This window comes from Hakea prostrata, chromosome 5 (genome assembly GCF_041222555.1).
Source record: "Hakea prostrata isolate BN-2017 chromosome 5, UWA_Hpros_2, whole genome shotgun sequence".
NCBI classification, from domain to species: Eukaryota; Viridiplantae; Streptophyta; class Magnoliopsida; order Proteales; family Proteaceae; genus Hakea; species Hakea prostrata.
This window is the reverse complement of record NC_142604.1, coordinates 7111950-7136357: the sequence shown is the minus strand read 5'-3', so window position 1 is coordinate 7136357 and position 24408 is coordinate 7111950. Positions and strand designations below refer to the sequence as shown.

Genomic DNA, 24408 nt, shown 5'->3' with positions numbered 1-24408 from the left:
TTCCAATCATAAGTCCTCACCAAATTTGAGATAACACATACAAATAGTATTCAATGTGAGGGTAATATTCCACAATACCAAAATATGGGCGTGTTGATACTAAGCCGATTCGTTTCTATATATTTGGGACGGAACAACCGGTACAGGTTGATATATCGTCGTTCTCGTTTTTAAGGTCTATTAAATTACACTAAAATACAAGTTTTTTATAAATTAGAACGGAGTGATAAAATCAATTCAAATTGAAGCCTTAGAACAAGTTTATCAAACACCAACTTATTTTTCAATTTTTTTGGATTGAAAAATAACACTAACATATTCTTCTATTTAGTGTTTTAAACCTTGTTTGAGATATATACTATACATACAATTATTACTTTTTAACTTCGACTGTGAGGGTAATATTAAAAATAGAAAAATAAATGATTTTAGTAATAAAGGTCGGATAAATTTAATAACTCCACGTCAGTATTAATATTTAATAGGGATTATTCTCTCTCTCCCTCTCCATCTAACTCCATTGAATTCCAGAAACATTAGTGGAACGACCGAGAGAAACAGAGTTCAGTGTTAGAAACCACAAGGCCAAGACAGTAATTTTTTGCACTGAAGAGATCAACAAGATTTTGTAACCATCACTAGAAAAACCCCCCACACGTAAATTTATCTTTTCATTTCCATGAGTAGAATTTATACCAAAGAAAAAGGGCACCTTTTGCCACAAATTAAACACTGGTTTCCCACATCTGTCCACACATAAAAAGACCAGTATTTTTACATGTGGACAAATTTCAAAGGGTAAACAGGTTTAGAGAAAGATCAAAACACCACCAACACAAGTTACACAACCCCATACCCAAAAGAAACAGAGAGGGAAAAAAAAGGAAAGAAAGAAAGTTAATTCCATGCCCTACTGCAAAATATATGACAACGGGCATATTATGAAGCACAAGACAAAAAGGTGCTGGCTGTAAGTGGAAGAGTGAAAGAAAGCTCTCTCACCTCATGTATTGGTGGAGGGGCTAGCTAGAAGAGGAAGAGGAGCTGGTGATATAGGATACGACGACAGTGATGTCATCAAGCTTGCCACCGTAGAAGCGATATCCAGCATCTTGGGCTGCCATAGAGAAGGGAGTTTGCCTGTCTTTATCCATGGCTCGTTGGCGTGCCAAAGCTGCTATTTTCTGAGCTGTGACATGAGGTTCCAACCTAGCCCTTGCGGCATGGACCACCACTGCAGTCACTTCGTTGTTGTACAAGTTGTCGAACAGCCCATCAGTGCCTGCTATCACCACATCTCCTGGTGCCACAGGGATTGTAAAGACCTGGAAAGTAGTTTCAGGTTTAAGATCTTGTTAGTCCAAAATACGATTCAACAGGAAAGACTCCAAACCCAAAAAAAAACGCCATGGACTTCTCTTTGCATATCAACACTGTTAAATTTATAAATGGGGCATGTAATGAACACTAGTAGTACCATCAGAAGAAAATGGCGTTCTAAAAGGGAGGGGGGGGGGGAACTCATTTAAATTAGAGCAGGATAACTATATGCAAAGAATACAGTGTTCGACTCGGAAGTATATTGTCCATGTCAGCATTACCAATTGGTTAAGAGTCCGGATACTCTACCCATACGGAGAGGAAATGTTCCAACCCACATACTTAGATTCATGACTAGTATTCGATAAAAACAAAAATCCTCTTTTTAAGTGAGGGAGAGAGAATATTTGGATTCCTAGATTTCCCTAATTCTAAAAAAGAAGGATTTTGTTTTTAGAGTGTGCACATGTCATGAATCTAAACATGTGGATCGAAAATTTTCCTCTCTATGTGGATAGAGTATCCAGACTCAAAACCAACCTCACATCCACACATGAATATAAGAGACTCAAATGTGGAACAAACATGCATGTCAAACAGTAAATTCAAATTCCATGCTGTTTAAAATCAAATACATGGTCACAAGAAGACCATCTGGTTAAAATATGAGAAAAGCATCTCTCCACTACTTCAATATCATACAATAGTCAAACTGCATATGCTTATTTTACTTTTTTGTCCACGTTCATCATCAATAACATCCCCACATGAATGTTGTCAAACAATAACTTTCATGGTGTGCTAAACTACAGAGAGTAAACTAACCTGACCAGAGCTAGGTAAATCACCCCCAGTTCCACACTCTAATTGGTATGTGAAATTGAACCCATGCTGTTGTACTGGAGAACGGAAAATGGTGCAACCATCTCTTATTACTACAAAGCCACTGTCCCCCAGGTTAATGGCATGCAGACCCTGCAGAAAGAAGCAAGTGACACGCGTTAGAATAAACAAGGGATATGTCAATAATCTGTTGCCTATAAATTCGCTTGCTCTGCATCAGCCATGCAAGAGGTAAAATCTACATAACCAAGTCTGCTAAACAGAAACGGTTAAAAGTAGTTGAAAAATCAATTCGATCACAGCATCCAAGTTGAGTAGCAAGTAGAACTCATTATTTTCAATAACACAAAACGGAAGCCAGGGAGAAGCAGAATTTCTACCCAATCTGGTATGAGAAAGTCAGATGAAATTAAAATATTTTAGAAATTAATAAACCTGAACAAATCCCCACACAGGTCCAGGCGGATGGTGTCGTTGAAATCCAGTTCAGTGTAGACTTTGGTTAAGACGAATTAATATAGTCGAGTGGCCTTTAAAAATATTAATGTTTCATCCCATTAAAAAATTTGCCAATGTGGAAGCAGAGGAAACTTAAAACTCCAAACAAATGTTCAAACACAGGGAAACCATTGAGCCTCAGCAAGATTATGGATGGTAAGAAATGAGCATATTGAAAGCAATAGAGCAAATGCTATTCTTCACACAAGAAGGGTTTGCAAATCTCCCACTATTGTCAATGAACTAGATGACAAAACTTAGAATCTTTCATCCTATCATCAACAACATTATTATAATGGCCAAATCTTTTCACCATATAACTAACTACCTCATCTATAAATATCAGAAATAGCAAACCTGATCTGTGAGTGCTATAATGCATGCAGTTGACGATCCTCTGGCTTTTGTGCTTAAGTAAGCTTTCTCCAAAACCCTTGCAGAGTCAATGGAGCCTTTAGGCTCTTCTTGAATTGCATCGACTGAATTAGACATGAGTTCCCTGGCATATTGTCCTGCATCTACACCAAGATCTGCCCAGCCACCAACACCATCTGCTACACCTATGGCTTGCTCATCTACACAAATAAAGTGAGCATCCTCCCCACCAGTTTTTTCTTTGTCGGGATGGGGTAGACAACAAGATCCTGAAACCAACTTCAGGGTTCTCTCACCTGGATTTTTCCTGGAGTCAATACCAAACAGCATAAGCAAGTTGAGAAGATAGGAAAGTTCATCATGCATATAATAAGCTACTTCAACCCAACTAATCTCAGAGCAGGACCTAAAAATAGTAACTTCCTGTTTCTGTTTGAATAGTCGACAGCGCAACAAGTAGTACAAAGAAGTCATCAAAGCAGGAACAAAGAAAATCCAGCTTCGTTGTTTTAAGGATTGGTTGTCACATGAATCAACCCATAGCGTGCAGGTGCAATGTACAGGGTCACAAAACCACATTCACATTATTTTCAAACAAAAGCTGCCAACTCGGAAAAGATTCCAGGCTATTTAGAGTGCACCAATGTTTTTTGGATTTGTAGGAATCTCAAGAATTACATTCAGATTATTTTGGAATACAATCTGTCTACATGACTGTAATTCAAATACAAAAAAATCTCACTGCAGGAGCACTGGGATGACCTTATCATGGTTAAGAGTCCACAGAAGTTCTCAAATCCATCAACCCTTGAGAGAATCATAATAGTAGGCTTCTATACAAGTTGTAAACCGTAGAGTTTCATTGGTATCATTTTACCACAAATCCAGCCCCCAAGGTTGGAGGATAAGTATTACATATCAATTAAATAGACTAGCAGGTGGTCTTTTTATTTTGACAACACAAGGAAGGACTAAGAAGACTCAGATCCCTCACAACTAAACCAAATCTAATGGCTAGATCTTAGGAGCATAATTATCAGATCTGAATGGTAAGTTTGTGAATAAAAACCAGGCACAATTATGTACTTATCCTGATGAGGTGGAACAGGAAGAAAAGAAAAGATGACGATGGTCAAGCAAGAAATTTTCATGAAATATCTTTTCTAGAAGATAAAATCCATCCCAAGGATTGGAGAGAAAGAAGAGAAAGAAAATAGGGGCTGAAGTCATAAACAGAATAAAGAAACGACGGGATCATACTATCAATAGAGAGGAGAAACTCAAAATGCAAGAAGAGGAGAAAACTGCAGCTTTACAATTAACAGTTACCAGTTATTTTCAATTCCACGGGGGTTGGTTAGATCCATTTATATGAAAGAATTAATGAGAAATCAAAATTCCCAGGCTTTGTCAACTAGAGTATCTAACATAAACAAGGACTCTTTCCTAACACTGAACTCTAGCAAACCTAAGCATGGTGGGAGATCTCGCGTGATATCTCACTATTTTGACATGGTGAGACGAGATCTGCGAGATGGGAGATCTTGCCTCATCTCGCCAAGATCTTGCCTCTCTCTCGCTGCAACCATAAAAAATTGCCAGAAACTTGATTTATTGTCGGAATTTGTTGGGGATTCAACTTCTAAACATCTTTAAAACATCTACAACATCAAATTATCATCATTCAAGCCTATTTCAACTAGATCTACAACAAAGGTAATATTTACCCCCAAATTTGAATTTTTTCAAATAGAATATTCTACAATGGATGTGTGAGTTTAGTGTAAATATATGTTGATCCACAAGCTTTGACCTAACTTTCATGGAAACCAATTTAATGTGACATTTAAACCTATATGTGACATACTATAGTGATGACTTGACTTGGGAGTCATATGTGGCCACCGTTCAGAATCAGTTGATGCAAAATGCTAAGTGATACTCTTGCTGTCTTGTAGTCTTGTAATCTTATTACTCACATACTCTTGTGATTGTGAACTTATGGATTATGATTTATGACTTACTAAAAGTCTAAAACTTCTTATGGTTGTAAAATTTTGAAGCCATTTAAGTTCTTCGATAGTTTGATGTGTAATGTATTTAATACTTTATAGTTGATAACATGAATTACTTGATATCTCTACATTTCGGTTTTACACATAGGGTTGACTTAGAAGACATAGTTAGGGTTATTTTCTCACAATTCTAAGGCCACCAATGTGTTCAAAAGGCCTTAAATAGACTAAATACCAAATTTCAGCCCAACCGGGGCCCTAAAACCCACCGAGATGGGTCACTGAGATTACGCCAAAATTTTGGTAGATCTCGACCGAGATCTTGCCATCTCGATTGAGATCTCTCTATTTTGGAGTGGCAAGATTTCGCTCGAGAGCGAGATCTCCCACCATGAACCTAAGACCCCACACTCTTGGGCTATATATGTCGTCCATTATAACAACGGAGATCAAAAAAATCAAAGCCGCTATAAACCTGGCCCAAATTTAAACTGGGTAAGCATTACTAACGCTATGGACATCATAGCCAATAAAACACGGAGGCAACAACGGTATACTTGGGGGTGCAAGTTTGGCCTTGGTGGCCTTGAACCACCCTGAGCCTTAATCCTAGGCTCAAGATTTTGGCCTTGAGGGCTGGTTAGGGCCAAAATATTCTGGCCTTGATTCAAGGCCAAGGCAACCGTGAGATTATTGTTTGTCCCACCCAACCCGGCCCAACCCTGATTTTGTGTCCTGATCCTGACCATGATTTTGACCTTGATTTTGGCCATAATGCTGACCCTAATCCTAACCTTGACTTTGTCCCTAATCCTAACCCTAATCTTAACACCGATTTGGCCCTGATTCTAACCTTGAGTTTGTCCTTGATCCTGACTCTAACTTTAACCTTGATTTTAACCATGGATTTCATCCAAATATTGACCTTCATACCAACCATGATCCAAGCCTTGATTTTGATCCAACGAGTCCACTTAGTTTTATATTATTTTTTATTTCTCTTGTAGTTGTCATTTAGTAAAAGTAAATGATTTATTCTTTTATTTTTAATATGTTACCATAAAAAATAGACTAAGTTGTTTGTTACATTCTACATTCTTATTAATATATTTATGTACATAATTTGTTGACTTACTTCGATTCATAATTCTAATCCGGTTTAATTAGAGTGTTTTAGAATTAAAATTTTAATTAAACTGGAGTACATTTTGAAGGCCATAACTCATAAGTTTAAGGTCACAGATCGTTACTCTTAACCTAGGGCATTCTTTTGTCAAAAAAAAAAATCTCGGGCATTCAATGACCAAAATTCTAATTAAACTATTTTAGGGGCTTTTTAATGATCAAAGCACAAGACTAATTTAAGAGTGTAAATATGTGTACTTACCTCATAATATAAATAATAACAAAAAACAATTCAAGTCATTCTTGCACCTAGTCGTAATTTTTAGATCGACAAACTTAATTTGTAACATCTAAGTAAAATTTCAAAATGAAGGTTCTCAAGAGAAATTTGAACGATATGATCGATAAATTAATATTATTACTATAATGTACTAAAAATATTTTTATACAAAATGTATTAAGAAATATATTTAATCATATTAATTGTTAATAAAAGATGATGCCTCAACCTCCAATGATGTGAAGTATTTAATTTCTATTGTATATTTATTTTTATGAATCAATTAATCAAGTGAACAAGAAATTAACTTGCAAACAAGATTGACAAATGAATCATTGCTAGAATATATTCCATTGTTTTTTTTATAAGAATATTATTTTTCAACTTAGAATTGGCCACAATTATTGGTATTATTTGAAAAAAAAATTCGATTTGGAGGAATAAACTTATACTAACCTTTGTTCTAAGGTAAATGATATTTATATTTCTACTTTCTTCGGTAGAACATTGGGTTTTATTAACAACATATACGGATACTTTCTTCTAGGTAGAAACAATTGTCTTTTAAAGAGTATTTTGTGGCAGGGGCTACTAGGGGCGCGATTGATATTTTGCTTTGTTTTGAGGTGACATTAATATAGAAAGACAAATCATGAAGTACCATTGATACTCTCTCTCTCTCTCAAACTCCCTTTCGCACTCATTTGGAAAAAAAATTTAATCTCTTATACATTGATAGGCACATATTAAAATTAGAACAATAAAAAGTATAAAATTTTAACCCCTAACATAAAATTGTATATGTTAATTAGTAACTTATCTATATTATACGTTTAATAGACCAATATTTTACAAGTAGTTAGATTCAAAATTAACAACAGGTTAGATTATGCATTATATCAATTATATATGACTCAAATTTGATTAGGGCCAGGGTCATAGTTGGGGCCATTAGGGCGGGCGGTGGGACAATTGGGGATATTGTCAAGGCCAATCGGAGTGGGACAGGTTAGGGCAATCGGGGACAATGGTATGGGCCAGGCCAACCCGTCCCCCCGGCCTTTGGAACATTGGGTGGGGATGGGCTTGGCTTGGCCCTGTAGGTCTTAGGGTCAAGGACTATAATTCTAGGCCTTGAATTAGGGTCAGGGCGGGGATGGGTTAGCTAAAATCATATAGGGCTGGGATTGGGATTGGAAGAGCTCAGTCCTATTAGACCCTAGGTATACTCATTCAGATGAGATGCTAAACAAATCGAACATCTAGAAGGAATAATTAGATGAATCCAAGGCCCAACCCATGCATCTATAATATCCATTACATCTATTTACCAAGTGTTGTTTTATGTATTAAGCGCATAGCACATTCAATATAATACCCAGTAAAAAATAAAAAATGATTTGCAAAGGCTTCCCCTGCCTTGTTAACCACCAGGTAGGACTTTACATTCACCTAAAGGGTTTAAGAGTACCAGTTACCCAAAATCCCTAATGTAAAAGAGACTAGTGAGACTTCACTCCATCGAACTATTTATTCGCTAGGTTAAGGTTAAAAGTGTGTAGTGCTACCCAACAACCCCAACCCCAAACAACTACAACCAAACCCCCCCCCGAGGCGCACATACACACACCCACTCATACATGCACAACCCAAACGGGGGGTTTTGCTACCACCCAAAAGGAAAAAAGCAAAAGGAAAAAAGTACCAACTACCCACCACAAAATTCATTTTGTTACCCACTTCTAAAGATATTCAAACTGCACAATGCCTAAGGAAATATTGGATGTTAAATATTCAGCTTCTTCCATTTCAATATAATTCTACATGAATAATTCCAGTGACATGAAATTAAAGTATCCCTAGGGTAATGATAATTCTGGTACTTAGGTTATAAATTACAATTTACATTAATTAACCCCTGTGGTTTACCTCTTTATAGTATTGAAGCAACAATGCTTTACCTAGGCAATGCATCAACGATGCCTCAATGACTATGCATGGACTCTGTATCCCTTCACCAGATTCAACAGAATTTGGGAGCAGAGTCCCAAACCAGTACCTAAACCTATTCCAGACTTTATCTGGTCTGCAAGATCTCTCCAGACATTTGATTTTGGTGTCGTACTTGGAACTCTCACTGTCTCACATAAACCATCATAATTGGTTGAAAATTGCTGCAGAGACCCTTCCTTCAAGTACTCCACTTGATCAGAATATGCTTCCATCATAGGGAAGTTTGATTTTTTTACATTTCACTTCCATGCCTTCTAATTTCATGGAGTAACGGATGCCCATATTCTGACCATCCGAATTGATTGGCTTCAGTCTGTTAAGATATGCACCCAACCCCTACAAAGCCCCTGTTCTAGGCTGTAAACCCTGAGTTCAGTTGTATTCCTAGACTTGCCTACTAAGTCTTTAGACTAGAATCTGAGTTTCCCTAAGACACCGTTTGTTTGCAAAGGTGGTGGAAAAAAGAGATGGGAAAAATAAACATGTGGAACCCATATGTTGAGGTGGGAGAACAGGAAAGGAAAGGATTTTGTGAAAAAGTTTCAAATATGGGTCTCACTTTGTAGTTTTCCATACTTTTCTACAAAATCCCACTTATCAGGGATGGGGTGGGAAAATTAGCATACCTCAACAGACAAGTTTCCTTAAATTAAGGAAGCTTGTCTGCCAACTTTCCCACCCCAGTGAACCAAACAAGCCACACGTTGGGATTTCGTGGAAAAGTTTCCTTTTTCAAACTTTCCCACCCCACTTCAGATTCAACAAACAAACGGCACCTAATAGATTTTATCGGAGTTTTGATGTGAACAGGGTTTACACGCCCTAGCTGAAACCCGAACTTGGGCCCATCTAGGGCTGGCCGAACCCTAAAGAGAGTAATTTGGAAAACCAGCCCTAAATAATTGCCTTGTCTCTTTTATTTTCTGAAGAGTTTCAGTCAGTCAGGAAGTCCAGTTTGAGTTACATAAGAGTCTTGAATCTTTAGTTCCTTTTAATTCCAGCACTTCTCAATTAGAGTGTTTAATTAAATAGAATTTAGCACGTGTCATTTAGAGCCCATTAGATCTTTTATTGTTTGGTCAGTTGAGATTAATGTGGTGGGATCCTAATCTATAAAGGAATCTCACTTAGAGTCAAGATCTTTTAGTAGGCTATAAATAACCTAGCCTATTCTTTCTTTGTATTCCTTAAGTCTGGATTAATAAAATTTGTTCAAGAATTGCAACCAAAGAAGGTGCAACAGTGTCCTGTTTGGGTAGGACCTTGCAGTTGTCTGGATCTCTGAAATCTCTCTTCTTCTTCCTGTGATCCAGCAAGAAACTCCAGCAAGCATCTCTCCAGTGTAAACCAGCAAATAATTCCCCTGCCCAACTTCTTATCTTCTTCTTTCTTATTCCTCCTACCCTATGCAACTCCAGAATTCCCCTTCCCCTGCTGCCGCACCACTGGGAGCATCTCCCCAGGCCCCTAAGAACCCCTAAAACCCTCCCGCTACCCCCTATGACATTGCTCTACCCCAAGATCCATCCAATAATCCACCAATTTTTTAATCCAACCCTTCTCCCATATCCCTAAAAACCTTTCCTTTCAGCTCTATGGTGATTTTGGGAATCTCGAAACAGCCCATTACCCATATAGATTTTGTTAAACCCTCACAACCCTTAGGATCCCAATTTTGTTTCCTAGTCTTTCTCTCCAATTCCCATCTACATCAGAACAACCAATATCTCTGTCCCTACAAGTTTCCCTCAACTTTCCTATCAAGCCATATCACTCCCAAGAGCTTCCCACAACTTTCTTAGATACCCATAGGCATCCCATAATATCTTTGACTTATTTGCTGGAAGATTCTGAGAAAAAAACCCTTAATTTTAGGGAATCCTTCCAAAACCCCTCACCTGAAATTGGGTTTCACATCATACTTGGGACCGTCACCTTAGGGTTTCAGTCAGTATTACATTACTTTGCTTCTTTCACTGTCTTTAATAAGAGGACATAATCAACATGGGCTATGAAATGATGAAAAAAAAATTAAAAAACTAGTAGCCTCAATGATAAGAATTCTATAAAACAAAGATCTTACTTGGGAAAACCCATCCCATCAAGGTCGAATTATAAAATTGGTTGATATCTGAAAAATGAAAAGCAATCATCCAATAAAATTTAGTAAAATTTCAATTGTGTTTGTAGATCCTATTCAGTACACTACATTATTTGTGACAACCAGGTTTACCTGTAAAGTGGCAAAATATTTCATATAATCAAGGGATATTATCAATGAATTCTCATAAATTTCAAGGAAAAAAGAAGAGGGATGATTGTTGTTTAGAGAAGCTGAAAGGACATACTGATCAGATGAAACTGCAGAACTAGGAACCTGTTCTTCACGAGCTAAGCCATCATATGATACTTCAGAAGCAGCCCCAGAAGAGTAATATGCGGAAGATGAACTACAAAATTCTTCTGTCCCCAGGCTCCTTAATGGATTTAAGCCACAACTTCTTGCCACATCAAAAACCAAATAGCCATATATCACAGAATTATTGGATGCTTCTCGCTTTCTCAAACTCATTGTAGCTTTTCTGCAACAGCCAAGACCTCTATTGCTGTAAGAAACACCAGCTCTTTTAATAGTGTTTGAGAGAGGATCGTTCCTTGGTGTAATGTTATCCAGGAAGTGCTGACCCAACAAAGATCCAGAACCACAGGCAGTCATCATTGTCCGCTGAACCCGACTGCCTAGCAAAACTGGGGTAGAGTCCGATAAAAGGCGATCAATATGATACTGAAGAGCCTGACAAGATGGTCCAGACACCGACGGAACAGAAAACGTACGTGACACTGTTCCAACAACCGACAAGTTCTTTCGCTGGTTAACTATTTTAGGATCTGCCCGCACGGCAGAAATCACATCAGGTCTCAAGTACAAAAGCGCCTCGCCAATGGTTGAAATTGGTCTGATAAGAGATAGCCCAGAATTCGTAAGCAATGATTTTCCTTGCCCAAGAAGAACTTCCACCGAGCTTTGCAGCTCTACTTGTTGCCCGACTATCAATCTCCGGATACCAGATCGCAGCTCAGGGTTCACCTTCCAGAAATACGATGATGGCATCTTACCCTCTCAAATAAAACAGAAGTAGTCGAATTCCACGATTCCAGACACCATGTAAAACAGAAAATCTCATAACTCTTGATACATCTATCCTCCAGTTATCAGTAATCCCTGAGCACACCCTTCTTCCAGCCCCTTCAATGAACTATAAGAATTTGAAGAACAAGGAAGACATGAATCAGATACCCAAAAACCAAAACCAATCCATCAACATTACATATAAAAAAAATGGAATAGAATTGGAAAAGAACCGCAATTTGGCAAAGAAATAGGCATCTAAAGATGAAACAAATCTAGAATAAAGAGAATTCTAACTTCAAATCAGCTTCGCTACCGCAAACAAATTAGATAATAAACGAATTTAGGTCAAATCTTGAAAAAGATAAATAGAATTCGAACCCCAAAAATCCCATACGTCAGGAACAGGAGGTGGAATCGTTGACAGAAGATGTATCTACTTTGATAATAAAAAAGAGTCGATCAAACACGGAGCTAAACAGAGGAATCAGAAAGCTAAAGGCACCTGGAAACCTGAGCACGAACAAAACTAGATCATCAACGGATGAAGATCATGAAATTCGAATCTCACCTCTGGTATACCAATTCTTCTTTAGTTGTGGAGAGAAGAGAGATTTTTGGAATCGAGTTTCCGTAGAAAGTACGAGACATTCAATTTCATTGTTTTCTCACTTTCTAACGTCGCTGTGGTAATTGTAATCGGCAAGACGGAAAGTGCTGATCACGAAATTTCGTGTGAACTTCCAATTCTCAAGGTAACCCTAATTTTTATTTTTATTTTTTTTTTTATTTTTGGTAGGGACAGGAAACTCTAATTAATGGACAAACTGACATAATCCAAAATAATGCATTTACTGAAATACCCTTACAAGCTGCTCGTTTTCAATGGCAATATAGGGAAATCAGTCACACGCATGTGTCCACCAAAAAGCACGTTTATAATATTTTCTTGTTGTTATTTCCGACGGTTGAAATTATTATTATTATTATTTTGCGTAAGGAAAAATCTCATTCACAAGATACAAGTTATGGAATCTAGCTTTACAAATTTGTAGATGCTATGCGAATGACGGCCAAAATCAATTTGGAATCAAATTGTTACTTCGAGTAGCAGGTGCACATGAATTATTTTAGCCATTGGATCAATTGATGGAAAAAAAAATCTTCTACATCTCTTTATCGTGCACAATAATGCAATACTACAATTTGACACGTGGCATGTTCTTAATAAACGCTCAGATTAAAAGGTTGAGTTTAAGTGAAAGTGACTTATTTTATTAGCCATTTTAACCACACACACAAAAAAAAAAAACCTCTTTTTGATCTTGTTCTAAATATGGTTGCAGATGATTTTTCTCCCATAGTTTTCTCTCAATTCCTTTGCTCTATCTCTCGTTCTATCTCTCTTTTTTGAATCAAGAAACGCTACCAGGAGCAGCTGTAGGTTTAAGCAGAGGCTTAGTGGAGAAGAGGAGATGATGTGCTTTTCACTTAAATGGGTCATAAAATTGGTCAATTTCAGTTAAAACATAACTTTCTAACTTGAACTGTTTATTAAGAATATGTCATGTGTCAAATTGTGGTATTGCATTATTATTTACAATAGAGAGGTGTGCATAGTAGATGGTTTTTTTTTCCCATTAATGATCCAATGGTTAAAACAATTCATGTGCAACTCCAGTGCTTTGCGTTAAATGCGCAGCACTGTGCTGCCAATGGTCGATATTAAATTTCAACCGATTTCGATCGTTTATTTCAGTTTTCAACACCTTCGAAATGGATGATCGACATCAAAATCTCGACCGTCGTCAGCATATGCAATGCATTAAATGTGTAGCATTCAAGTTCGACACCAGTTTTAATTTGAAGTATCTAAGAATCCTACACCAACAAGACTCAAAATAGAAAAAGAATAAGAATTATTTTAAATTTCAAATTCAAAAAAATTGTGTAGCATTTGCATCCCATTATCGTAACGGTTTCGTAAACTCGAGTATAAAACAAATATTAGATCTAAAGGCTGGTCAATGAGTCAATCTACGATTCTTGTGTAAGATTTCTGTAAGAGGTGTACTATCTCAATTAATAAACAACTGATAGAACCCATTCAATGTTGCACTTAGATTGTATAGTGCTTTAATTCTTTGTCATTTTTCATCATCTTCTTTTCTTCTATCTCCTTCTCAAATCTTAACTTACTAAAATTATCAAGAAAAAAGGAAAAAAAAATAATAAATGAAAGAACCAAATTACATTTCCAAGTTTGACTCAGGTCCCCACATAAGTGTAAGTGTTGGACAAATTTTGTCCCTCCATCATGGAGTTGTAGTGTAGGCTCTACTAACTAGAGGTGGTCCATTGATAAACCTGCTGATATAATCCATTACTTAGTCTGGTTCTTGTATTTTCAAACACTGTTAACTCCAAGGGGTGGCTCAGTTGGCAAAGCCCAACGCTTCCACATAGGAAGTTAGAGTTCGAATCCCCTCGGGGCCATGGGCGAAGCCCCGCCTATATTAATTATATAAAAAAGCGCCTTGAGGATGTAGTCGTGGTGCGCGAAAACTGGCCTGGATGAACCTCATTCCAAAACAAAAAAAAAACACTATTTCAATTCTCAAGAAGGGTTTCACCTTGTTGATGTATAAAAATACATTTTTGCAACAGTCAGGAAACCTCTTCTTGTTATTTTTGTCCTTGAATGATCAAAAGTGCTTTTTAATGCAATGGCTCATCTGAGAAGATCTGCATGAACCCTTTTACCAAACAACTAATAAGAGATGTGCTAATTTGAGTAGAAGGTGAGAGCCGTAAGACTCAAGAATGATCACAAACTAAGCCTTGATCATAACCTTGGAATGACTAAAGGTAGTAGCCTCCTGTTGGAGTAGAAAATGTAGTCTTAGCTCCATGATCGTTCTTGATCCAATCCTTATTCTTGAGACCAAAACAAAGTGAAAGTGGGCCGCCTCTAAGGATGAGAAGTCACCTCCGACGATCGAGTTAGTCCAGTCCAACAAATCATAGACTCTATTGAGGAGTGAAGACCCCAAGAGATGATGAGGATCATGCTCTTGAAGGGTTTGAAAGTTAAAGAGAATGGTGGCTGGAATGATTAGAGCTTACCCCGTTCAATGATGGTGATGGGTTTATATATTTGATTCGTACCTCCAAAAACATCATGTTTCTCAGCCTTTGGATGCTCATATCATGAGATGGAGGGTTGAGACGGCTTCTACAGCTCAAGGACTCGAGGCACAAATAGGGGAGTCGCCTTAGCAGTCAAGGGGTTCCATCAGAGGGGAACGCACATGTCACACCTTTATGCCAATGTGACTGAGGACCACAAAAAGGTGTCTAGGAGACCGTCACCCCAGGGCTCGAGGAGATCCTTTAGTGCACAAAGATCCTGACGTCTACAGCAGGGGCATTGAGCTCATTTACTATGGTCTTGCCACGTAGGACCTTCTTCCCAAATCACGTATTGGTGACTGATATAGACTTTTAATTACTTCTCGGTCTATGGGTCTTTGGTGAGACATCAACCAAAGAAAAGCCCAGGCCCAACGTGTTGCAATGGGTTGGCCCCGAACCTGGTTCTTTGGACCATACAAAAATGTCGATAACACCTCCCAACTTACAATGTTACAATACATGCATGTCTTCTCGCTTATGCTTTCTCATATCCATGTCTAACGTTTCTGGTTTATGGTGATTGGATTTGCAGGGTTGGGTTCTAAAAATAGTGGCGAATACATTGAAAATGTGGGAACAATGGGGAAGAGAAGAAGAAAAGGAAAGAAAAGTTTGAGTTGGCAAGCAAAAATCAAGAACTACGATTCTTAAAGAGGAGGAAATTATAGGTGAGGTCAATCATGTATGTGATGCCACATGAATTTCATTAAATCTCACCCACTAAGTTGAGGATTAAATCTCAACCACTAAGTTGAGTGGCCTCAACCTAGTGAGTTCCATAATTTCCTTTTTATCTAAAAAAATCCCACTGAATAGAAGGGTTCAAATCAGGTACCTTTTTGGTAATTGAGACAATTTCTTATTAGTTTTGAGTGTATTTTACTGATGCGATCGACAACAAAACATCAAATTTTGAGTCTGGATTGTTTCCCCCAATGTGGAACACTCTGTACTTCCCCGATGGCTGTTGACAACAAATTACAGCGGGACCCATAGGATTAGGGTGATGGGTTTATTTTTAAAAATATTTTATTTGTTTTTACTTGTGGGCCCCACATAATTTGTGATTGTAACGTAGTCGAGAGAGCATCCGTCAAGGGAGATGATCCACACTCTCGAATTTCACCATGTGAGATGTTTATATTTTCTTTTTTCTCCATGAAATTATACCAAAACAATTGAATGCATCTTAAAGATATCATCAAATACACCAAAGGAAACAACTGAGGCATTTTGAAGATCTTTGTCTGGGAAGAGCTCAAAATCAATATTCATCATATAGCTTGGGCCTGAGGGTTGATATTCCGTATTGACCTCAGGATGGGGCCACTATGGCAGTCTTGGGCTTGAGTATTGGACCTAAATCATCCGGCCCAACTGGGCCTGGTTCCACTACCAAATAATAGTCCACTTGTAATCAATGCAAGATAATAAAAATTGAGCAAAGATTGTTTTGGAGGTTTTCAAAAAAAGAATTTATTTTTAGTTATCCCAATTTGCATTTGGAATTTAAGTAATTTGCACAAAAATGAGCATAATGAATTTTGACCTATAATTTATACTAGACAAAAGTCTATTATGAATTTTGGGGGGTTTTTTCTATTATTTTAAACAAAAATAAGATTTAAAATAAATGCCAAATATGTGAGAAAAATATAAATATAAAAATTGAGAATGAGAATTGATATAAAAATGCCATTAGTGAGACTTATATCCATTTATGAATGGTTAATGTTATAGATGGGAGGACTTCTCAAAGTTCGGATCTTCTACCCACAGAGTTAGAAGACTGGGCTTTGCTCACATCTCTCTATCATACATTTGAGAAATGAATCCACCTCTGAGCGCTGACAAGATGGACCAGAAGTGAGTCCCCAATTAAATATGTAGTTGTGAAGAGTGAAGGAAGTACAATCTTCTACCCTCGCAAATAGAACATCCCAAGTTCCTAGAGAGGTCAATACAATGGCTGACATTCTAGCAAAGGTGGCCTTCTTGTCCCTGAGAGTGACATTTTGGCTGATTATCACTTCGTGGTTGGACGATCATCTTATGTCCCCAGTTGTTTCTCTTGTTTTTCCAATGAAAGCATTATCTTCCTACCCAAAAAATAAAAATAAAAAAAAATTTTAAGGGATAATTACTATTGGCCGACTGATTTATTACTATCCCCGTACTTTCAAAATACTAATCCAACCTTTAATTTTGCACATTACTTTGCCCCCCCGTTAAGTTCCGTTGTTCGATGATGTGGCATCTTTATTTTTCTCAAAACCCCAAATACCCTTATATTTCTCTTCTTTTCCTTTGTCGTTATGTACCCTTATTCTGTGGAGAAAGTAACTATATCTTTTATTCTTAAAAAAACCACCAATGGATGTTGATCTCTGCCGGGGGGTCATTCCTCTTGCTTTCCCTTTTTTTCTTTGGTTTGTGGGTGGGCCTCGGTTTGTTTTCCCATTTCTTATTCTTATTTGGGTTTGACATTTTCGGGTTTTTTGGGGTTTTGATGTTTTTTTTTTGGGCAAATTAGATATTATATATCAACTTCGGCTTTTACCCGTTTGGGGGCTTTTCGTTTTTTGTTTCCTCGGGAATATAATTATCCAAAAAGTTAACTGTGAAAGGCTAACAAATTTCAAATTTTGTTGTTGTTGTTGTTTTTTATTTATTTATTCATCTTTTATCATGTCTTCACACCATGAAGAAATTAATTACCTGTGAAAGGCTGTGATATGCTCAACCTAACACACTCTGCCATTTTATTGGCTGAACTCCAAAAAGATGCTGAAAAGTCAACTATTAAGATCGAGAGCTTAACTATTAACAATGGTTTCCATGGTTTAATGGTGCTACAGCATAAAGATCTGAGTGGCAATTCATATACTACCCCCCCCCCCAAAAAAAAAAAATTAAAAATTCATATATAATTAAAATAATTGAGAGAAATAAAAATTCATGTCAAATTAAATGGAAATTTTCAACGTCACCTTCAGAGTTATTCAATTTATCAATCAAACCCCCTATTACTAACTCCATGAGTTTAAGTTAGTTTTTATTTATTCATGTCTAATATTATCCCAACATTCTAAATGACAAAAAAGGGAGAAAATAATAATAATAATAATAATAATAATAATAATAATAATCTACAATAATAGAATATCATATGTCGAATACATGCAAGAAAGGAAGAAAAAGAGTAATTGCAGCCAGTAGAGGAAGACAAAGATGAGTTTTCATCCTAGGTATTTTTATATTTTGAAGAGTTTAATTTCTTTATATCAACTCTTAACTTTGTTTTTCTCACTAATATATATTTTTTCTCTTAGAAAATATTTAATTAATAAATTAAAATAATTCAAAAAATATTATTAATTTTAAATGGGTAGCAAGAACTCAACCCAAAAACAAACATAACCATCCACCTATCTAAAATTTAAGTCAATCCCTCCCACAATGAAAATAATGGTGAAAAAGTCAAATACTAAAAATAGTTTTGATGGTGCTATGGCATAAAGATTCAATATTTATTAAATATTTAAAAAAAGGAAAGAAAAAAAGAAGAAGTTAAATAAATATATTGAATTAAAAAGGCTTGTAATAATAGTCGATCCAGACATAAACGTAACCAACCCATAATTTAAACAGTAGATCAAATCTCAAGTTCTCAACAACAATCTTAATTTTGATTTGCTTAAACCTAACAGACACTATCATCTGATTGGATAAGCTCCAAAATAATGAAGAGATGTCAACTGCTAAATGATGCCGTCGCATGAAGATCTCAACATGCATTACATACATAAATAGAGAAAAGAATGAAACAAAAAACAAAAAGTCATCTTACATATTTTGGCACATATCTGAATTAATGTAATTGTAAGATGGTCAACCCATGTATAAACTTGACTCTGCATCGTTTTCTCCGACGAGAGCACTCTGTGCTCCCCGACGGCTGTTGACCATGAATTATAGGGGGATCCACAGAATTAAGATGATGAAATTTTTTTTTTAGGGGCCCCACATAATTTGTAGTTGTAATGCCATGGAGAAGCACAAACTCAGGGGAGATGATCTACACTCTATAAACTTATCCATCTAACACTCTAAAGGTTGCTTTGACTCTAGTGTGGAATTCGATAACTTGAAGGTGATTAGTTTCTTTTGAAATGCAACAAAAGTGCCTTAGAAGATCTCACCATAATTTTTTTGGGAACAAAATTTTGAATGATGAAAGTATCCAAACTATCATTTATTTCTTCTTTTTTTTTTTATTTTCTGAAACTAGGGTTTGCTCGGTATCCTCAAATGAGTACCTGGTACATATAATTTAAATATAAGGTAGAGTTTTGGTCAGGGTCCGAGGGGATTTAAACTCTGACCCCCTAGTTGGTTAATATTTTTTGGGGGTAATAATTTGATTAGGTTAATTCAAGTTTTTGTTTTGGTGCAATTTTGTTATTGTGGTTTATCTCCAAAGATCTTCACTTATTTCCTAAGACTTAATGTTGTGAAATAGTTGTTCAAAGAGGAAGGACACTTAGGCCTCAACCTAATTAGGTTAATTCAAGTTTCTGTGTTGATGCAATTCTATTATGTATGAACTAATTCTGCTTTAATTATTAATCTACACCATTGTATTTTGGTGGGGCCAAAAATGAGGACCGGGTTGTAGCTTCCATGGTATGGTACCATCCAACCTAATAGATCAACTCATTTACCTAATTGAAACTTTATAATGTATAGGACCTTCAAAGGTGAACAAGTAGAGTATAATAAGGCACTTGAGAGAACCATGTTGAAGGAACTCGGCAAAATGACCCCGTAACTTTAGGAAAAAGAACGCTCACCTATCTTTTGATTAGGAAAGCGGCACATACCAGGGGATAGTGATTGTTTGTCAAAAACACAAGACTCTGCCAAGTGGTAACATGATGTATAGAATCTGACACCTGCCCTGTGATACTGGAAGGTCGGAAGGAGAAGTGTCATAAATTTTGAATGGAAGTGCCAGTAAACTGCCTTGGGATTTTCACCTTGAGTTTTTGGATCAGAGCTTTGACCCTGGTTGCGAAATCTCAACTGTAATTTTCTTGTACATAGTGAAATTTTTTTTTTCGCTCTTTGACATAACACATAACATTAGCGTAGGTTAAATCTCTCGCTACTTTGATTTATTTCTCTTTCTTTCTTTCTTCTTCTTATTTATTTATTTAGATATATAGCTGTATAAAATTCTAGTAATAATATGATTTTTCCAACATTAGGAATTCAAAACCAAATAAAAACGTATAGCACAGTGTTGAATTAGTTAACAACATGGGAAACCCACTAACAAATGAATTATTAACTGTAAGAAATCAAAGAAGAAGAAAAAGAGGAAATAACATGGTTCGACCAATAGCCTACGTCCACAGGAGAAAGGGAGCTACCAACGCTCTTTTTCATTACCCTAGGGTTCCTCAGTTAACAGTAGTAACAGAAATAATTATCCCCAACTCACCTCAAGTTGAAACATGAACATTTTGAAAGCCCAATTTGCTATAAAAATATTATCATTCTTGACTAAAAGCATTGTAAAAATATTTGCCACTTAAGTCTTCAAATTTGTGAGCATAAAATTTCTCATGAATCACATGATAATCAATTCTAATATGTTTCATTTGCTCATGAAAGAGCAAATTTTTTTTTTCCGATGAGAAATGAAAGACTGAATTCGCAATAAAGCGCATAACTGCTTATTGTCGCAATAACTATCCATAACTTTGATACCATATGTTAAATCGTAGGAATTTGATATGAAACCAAACAAGAGGAGGAAACAACATGATTTAGTAAGGGCTTATGCCCACAAGAGAAAAGGACAGGATTCCAAAAAAGAATCCAAAAAACTCTGAACAAGAGAAAGGGTGGGGGTTGGAAAGAAGAATCCAAAAAACTCTGAATGTGATAAATACATCAATCAATAATTAAATATTCGTCTATAAAACTATAAAACAAAGAAAACTCCCCTTGATGAGAGGAGGAAAAATAATTATTTTCCCAGGAAAAACGGGGAAGAAGTAGTAGAAGAAGAAGAAGAAATGCCTCAAATCTGTCTCCTGGCCTGGGTTTCCCTATCTCCGAATAGTCCAATTGCATTTGAGGGGGGACCACAAAAGATTCTCTTAAAGATGAATTTTCTTTTTAATAAAAAAAAGAAGAAAAAAAAAAGGAATTGCAAAAATGAAAAGAAGAGTATACTCCGGCAGCTGTTCTAACGACTACTGCACCTACAGCGTTCTTTCTAATTTCTATCTATAAAATCTATAAATCTATAAAAAGAGTAAAGCTAGCTAGCTACACAATATTTTCCTTTCATTCTTTACATTGTAATTCGTAAAAGCAGACCTGCAGACGTGGAAGTGTACGAAATTACGAAAAAAACCCCCCTTCTTTCCTCTACACGTAAAAAACACTCTACAACAAGGAGGCAGGGCTACTAGGCTTCTTCCTCTCTGTAGCTTCAGGTCCCCACTTCTTTCCTGCCGAGCTCCCTCCACCGCCAAATGTGGAAGCTTCCAGTCCTACTCCTCCTCCACCACCCATTGACGTTATTAAGGCCGACAAACCCCTCGCCGGACCACCACCACCACCACCAACACCCCCACCCCCACCCCCACCCCCGCCGCCACCACCAACCCCAATGCTCAACTCAAGCAGGTCTAATGTCGACGTGGGCTTTGACCCAAACAAGGCAGATGGCCCCATCATTAACTCAGTCAATCCCGTACTACCAAGCCCAAGACCAAGGCCACCACCACCACCGCCACCGGCTGTCATCGAGCTACCACCGGGATGCCCAGAAGAAGATGACGATGAGGTCAACCCTAACCCACGAAGGAAAGAGGAGCTCGTTGAAGCCGAACCCATTTGGGCTGCTTTCTGGAGTAACGCCGTAGCAGACAATGCTGGTGAAGAAGCATAATGCCGGCGTTCAGTTCCCAAAGGTGTGCCGAAGATGGAGCAACCACCACCGCTAGAAGATAAGCAGAGAGAAGTGGGCTCTGCCGCTGAAACTGTTGTTAGACCTGTCGAACGCTCTGATTGTGCCATTGCCATTAAATCTGAGAACGTAGAAGTTTGGGGTTGCAAGGTTGCTACAGCTGATGATGATGCAAATAGACTTGCAAATACACTCGTAGTAATACTACCATTGTTACTGCTTGAGATAATACTGCTACTGCTGCTACTGCTACTCCCAATGCTTCCGTTTAAGCAGGTAGAAGGGGGAATGCTATTAATGATAGCGCTTGAATTTCCGGGCAGTTCTGCGAAAACCCAAAAGCACAAAAGAATGGTAAAGTAAGAAACACATAACTGCCACCACAAACATAAAGGGAAAGAAGAAAGTAAGCTTTCTGCAAATATTTTTAGCAACTTTTTCCTTTCAATAGTAAGTAAAACCAATTATGTCTCCTTTATCAACAAGACACAACCCCTCCCCCTCCGCACATTCTTTTGCTTTCTTGCTTATTGGGTTCCTTTTATCGGTTGCAGACATTAAATCCACCCTCTGAGAAAGACAGTGGGCTTTCTTGGAAAACCCTAGTACGTGGTTTTTGGGGGTCGAGAGAGGGAGAGGGGTTGCAATCCAAGAAACAAGATCTCCATATAAAACAAAGATCAATAGAGACAAAAAGATGGAAAAATCGAAAGACAGAGAGATGGGTTTTTGTATTTTATTTTATATTTGAACAGAAACTCAGAAAAAGAATCACAAGAAAACACAACCGAAGAATTTGAAATTTCCTTCTCTTGACCTTAGTTTACCTGGATTTTGAGTTGGCAAAACATCAGAAACGACAGGAGACGACGGCGGAGGCTGCGAGTAGGAAATGATCTTACGCTTGGAGTCATCTTCTGAGGTTGAATTCGCAACAGTGTGAGTTTTTGCGCTCTCTTCAGTTAGAGCATCGCAAAAAGCCCTGTGCGTCATGAAGCTATCCTTCCTACGAAATAGAGAGAAAGCAAAACTTCACCACCAAAATGCCAACAGAAAAGGCGAAACAAGCTAATCAATTAATAAGAGAGAAGCTAAAAGACCTTGAGAATAAGCTTCCGCAATCGCATCTATACTCTCTGGTTCCACAGGTCTTCAAATGCGCTTTCCAATCGGATTGAACAGCGTACTTCTTAGAACACTTGTCGCATTTCCATTTCTTCTCACCGTGTTTTCTACAGTAATGCTTTTTAATCCCAGTTAGGTCGCCCAGAGCTCTTGAAGGATCGTTATGAACACAGGAAGGCTCGGGGCAAACGTAGACTCGCTTGCGGATTTCTTTGGTCGATCGTTGCCGTAGCTTCCACGGAAGGTTATGTCCGCGGCGGTGAAGTTGCAGATTCTGGTCGCGTTGAAATCCTTTGCTGCAGATCTCACAGACGAACCTGTTTGTTGCCATTAGAGTTTTGGGGGATAACGCGATAACCTCAGCATCTGGATCTGTGTCAGAGAAGAAACAAACACTTCAAACATTAATCCAAACAAGTCTATTTGATTCCAAGAGGTTAAAAAACTCGTAGATATATATCGTCTATCAACCTTACCAGGCATTCCAGGGAGATTTCGCTTCTTCTTCATCGTGGTCGTCGGCGGTGGAACCACTTGGTTACCAGAAGAAGACACACTAGCTTCCCCAGAAACCGTAGAAACAGCCATGGCGGAACTAGTGTCCAATTCGACTGGCATAACTCCCAAGATTCTACTGGAAAATCAAAAACTAAAGCTGAATCTTGAAATAACGAGCCCTTTTGGAGTTCAGCTCTTAGGAACCAGAATAATTCAATAAACAAAACTAACATCTACCGGTCACAATCCCTGTTATCTCCACCTACCAGTTTTTGAGTTCATATACTCTTCCGACAAGAAAGCGAAACCAAAATTGGAACTCTAAAGGTAGGTAGATCCAAGCTTCCAAAATCCCCCAAACCCTCGCACGAGAACCCTCTGACCACCGAAAAGTAAAGAACCACGACAAAACCTCCCAACTCTCGAATTGAACCGAAGGGGAACCCAAGTTAAGAGAAGTGATAATCAGCAGCAAACACAAGGAAAACACAGAGAAAAGTCCACGTTCCCGACATTTTCTGTCGTAATAATCGTGCAGCTTTGCAAATAACAAGTCTTAACAGACATTCGCAAAGGAATCAGAAATCTCAGAAGCAGCGGCGAACAATCCCATATAACTGCCGGCCATGATTGAGTTCAGGTGACCAATTTCATCCGCCATTGCCGGAGATGGAAGTCTCCGACGATCGGATAAGGCGGCTCGCTTGTGAGTTCGTTAGAAACAGCGAAGGAGCGAACAAGAGAGAGAGAGAGAGAGAGTGGGTGAGTGTGTTCTCCGTTTTGAAAGAGTGAGAAAGAAAACCAAAGCGGCTGAAACTGACCATGGTTAATATATAACCATGGTTAGTCAGTCGAGTTTCTTTGCTTCTTATGGTCCAGGCCCTAGAAGAAGATAGGAAATCATAGCCGTCCACGTGTCAATGGAGGCGGAACTCAGGAAGGTTTTGGCATCTGTCTCTAAGTCACGACAACGTATACGATTAGTGGTGTCGCTGAGTCTTTG

The 24408-nt window shown here is 37.7% G+C and overlaps 2 protein-coding genes across 3 annotated transcripts; both read right to left on the bottom strand.

The window, feature by feature from the left end:
* Positions 1–399: 399 nt before the first annotated feature.
* LOC149014752 (putative protein phosphatase 2C 55) lies at positions 400–12346 on the bottom strand. 2 transcript variants are annotated; one of them, XM_089155298.1, is made up of 5 exons: positions 12171–12346; positions 10818–11726; positions 3019–3343; positions 2146–2295; positions 400–1325 (listed from the first exon to the last, which is right to left on the bottom strand). In XM_089155298.1, the coding sequence occupies exons 2-5, from the start codon at positions 11579–11581 to the stop codon at positions 1023–1025; spliced, it is 1542 nt and encodes a 513-aa protein (XP_089011424.1). In that variant the 5' UTR covers positions 11582–11726; positions 12171–12346; the 3' UTR covers positions 400–1022. The 2 variants fall into 2 exon arrangements, with proteins under 2 accessions (XP_089011424.1, XP_089011425.1); XM_089155299.1 differs by lacking the exon at positions 12171–12346 and adding an exon at positions 11981–12164.
* An 8252-nt stretch (positions 12347–20598) lies between these two features.
* LOC149014751 (zinc finger protein GAI-ASSOCIATED FACTOR 1-like) lies at positions 20599–24188 on the bottom strand. Its single transcript, XM_089157079.1, has 4 exons — positions 23384–24188; positions 22883–23279; positions 22610–22788; positions 20599–22107 (listed from the first exon to the last, which is right to left on the bottom strand). The coding sequence occupies exons 1-4, from the start codon at positions 23523–23525 to the stop codon at positions 21257–21259; spliced, it is 1569 nt and encodes a 522-aa protein (XP_089013205.1). The 5' UTR covers positions 23526–24188; the 3' UTR covers positions 20599–21256.
* Positions 24189–24408: the final 220 nt, after the last annotated feature.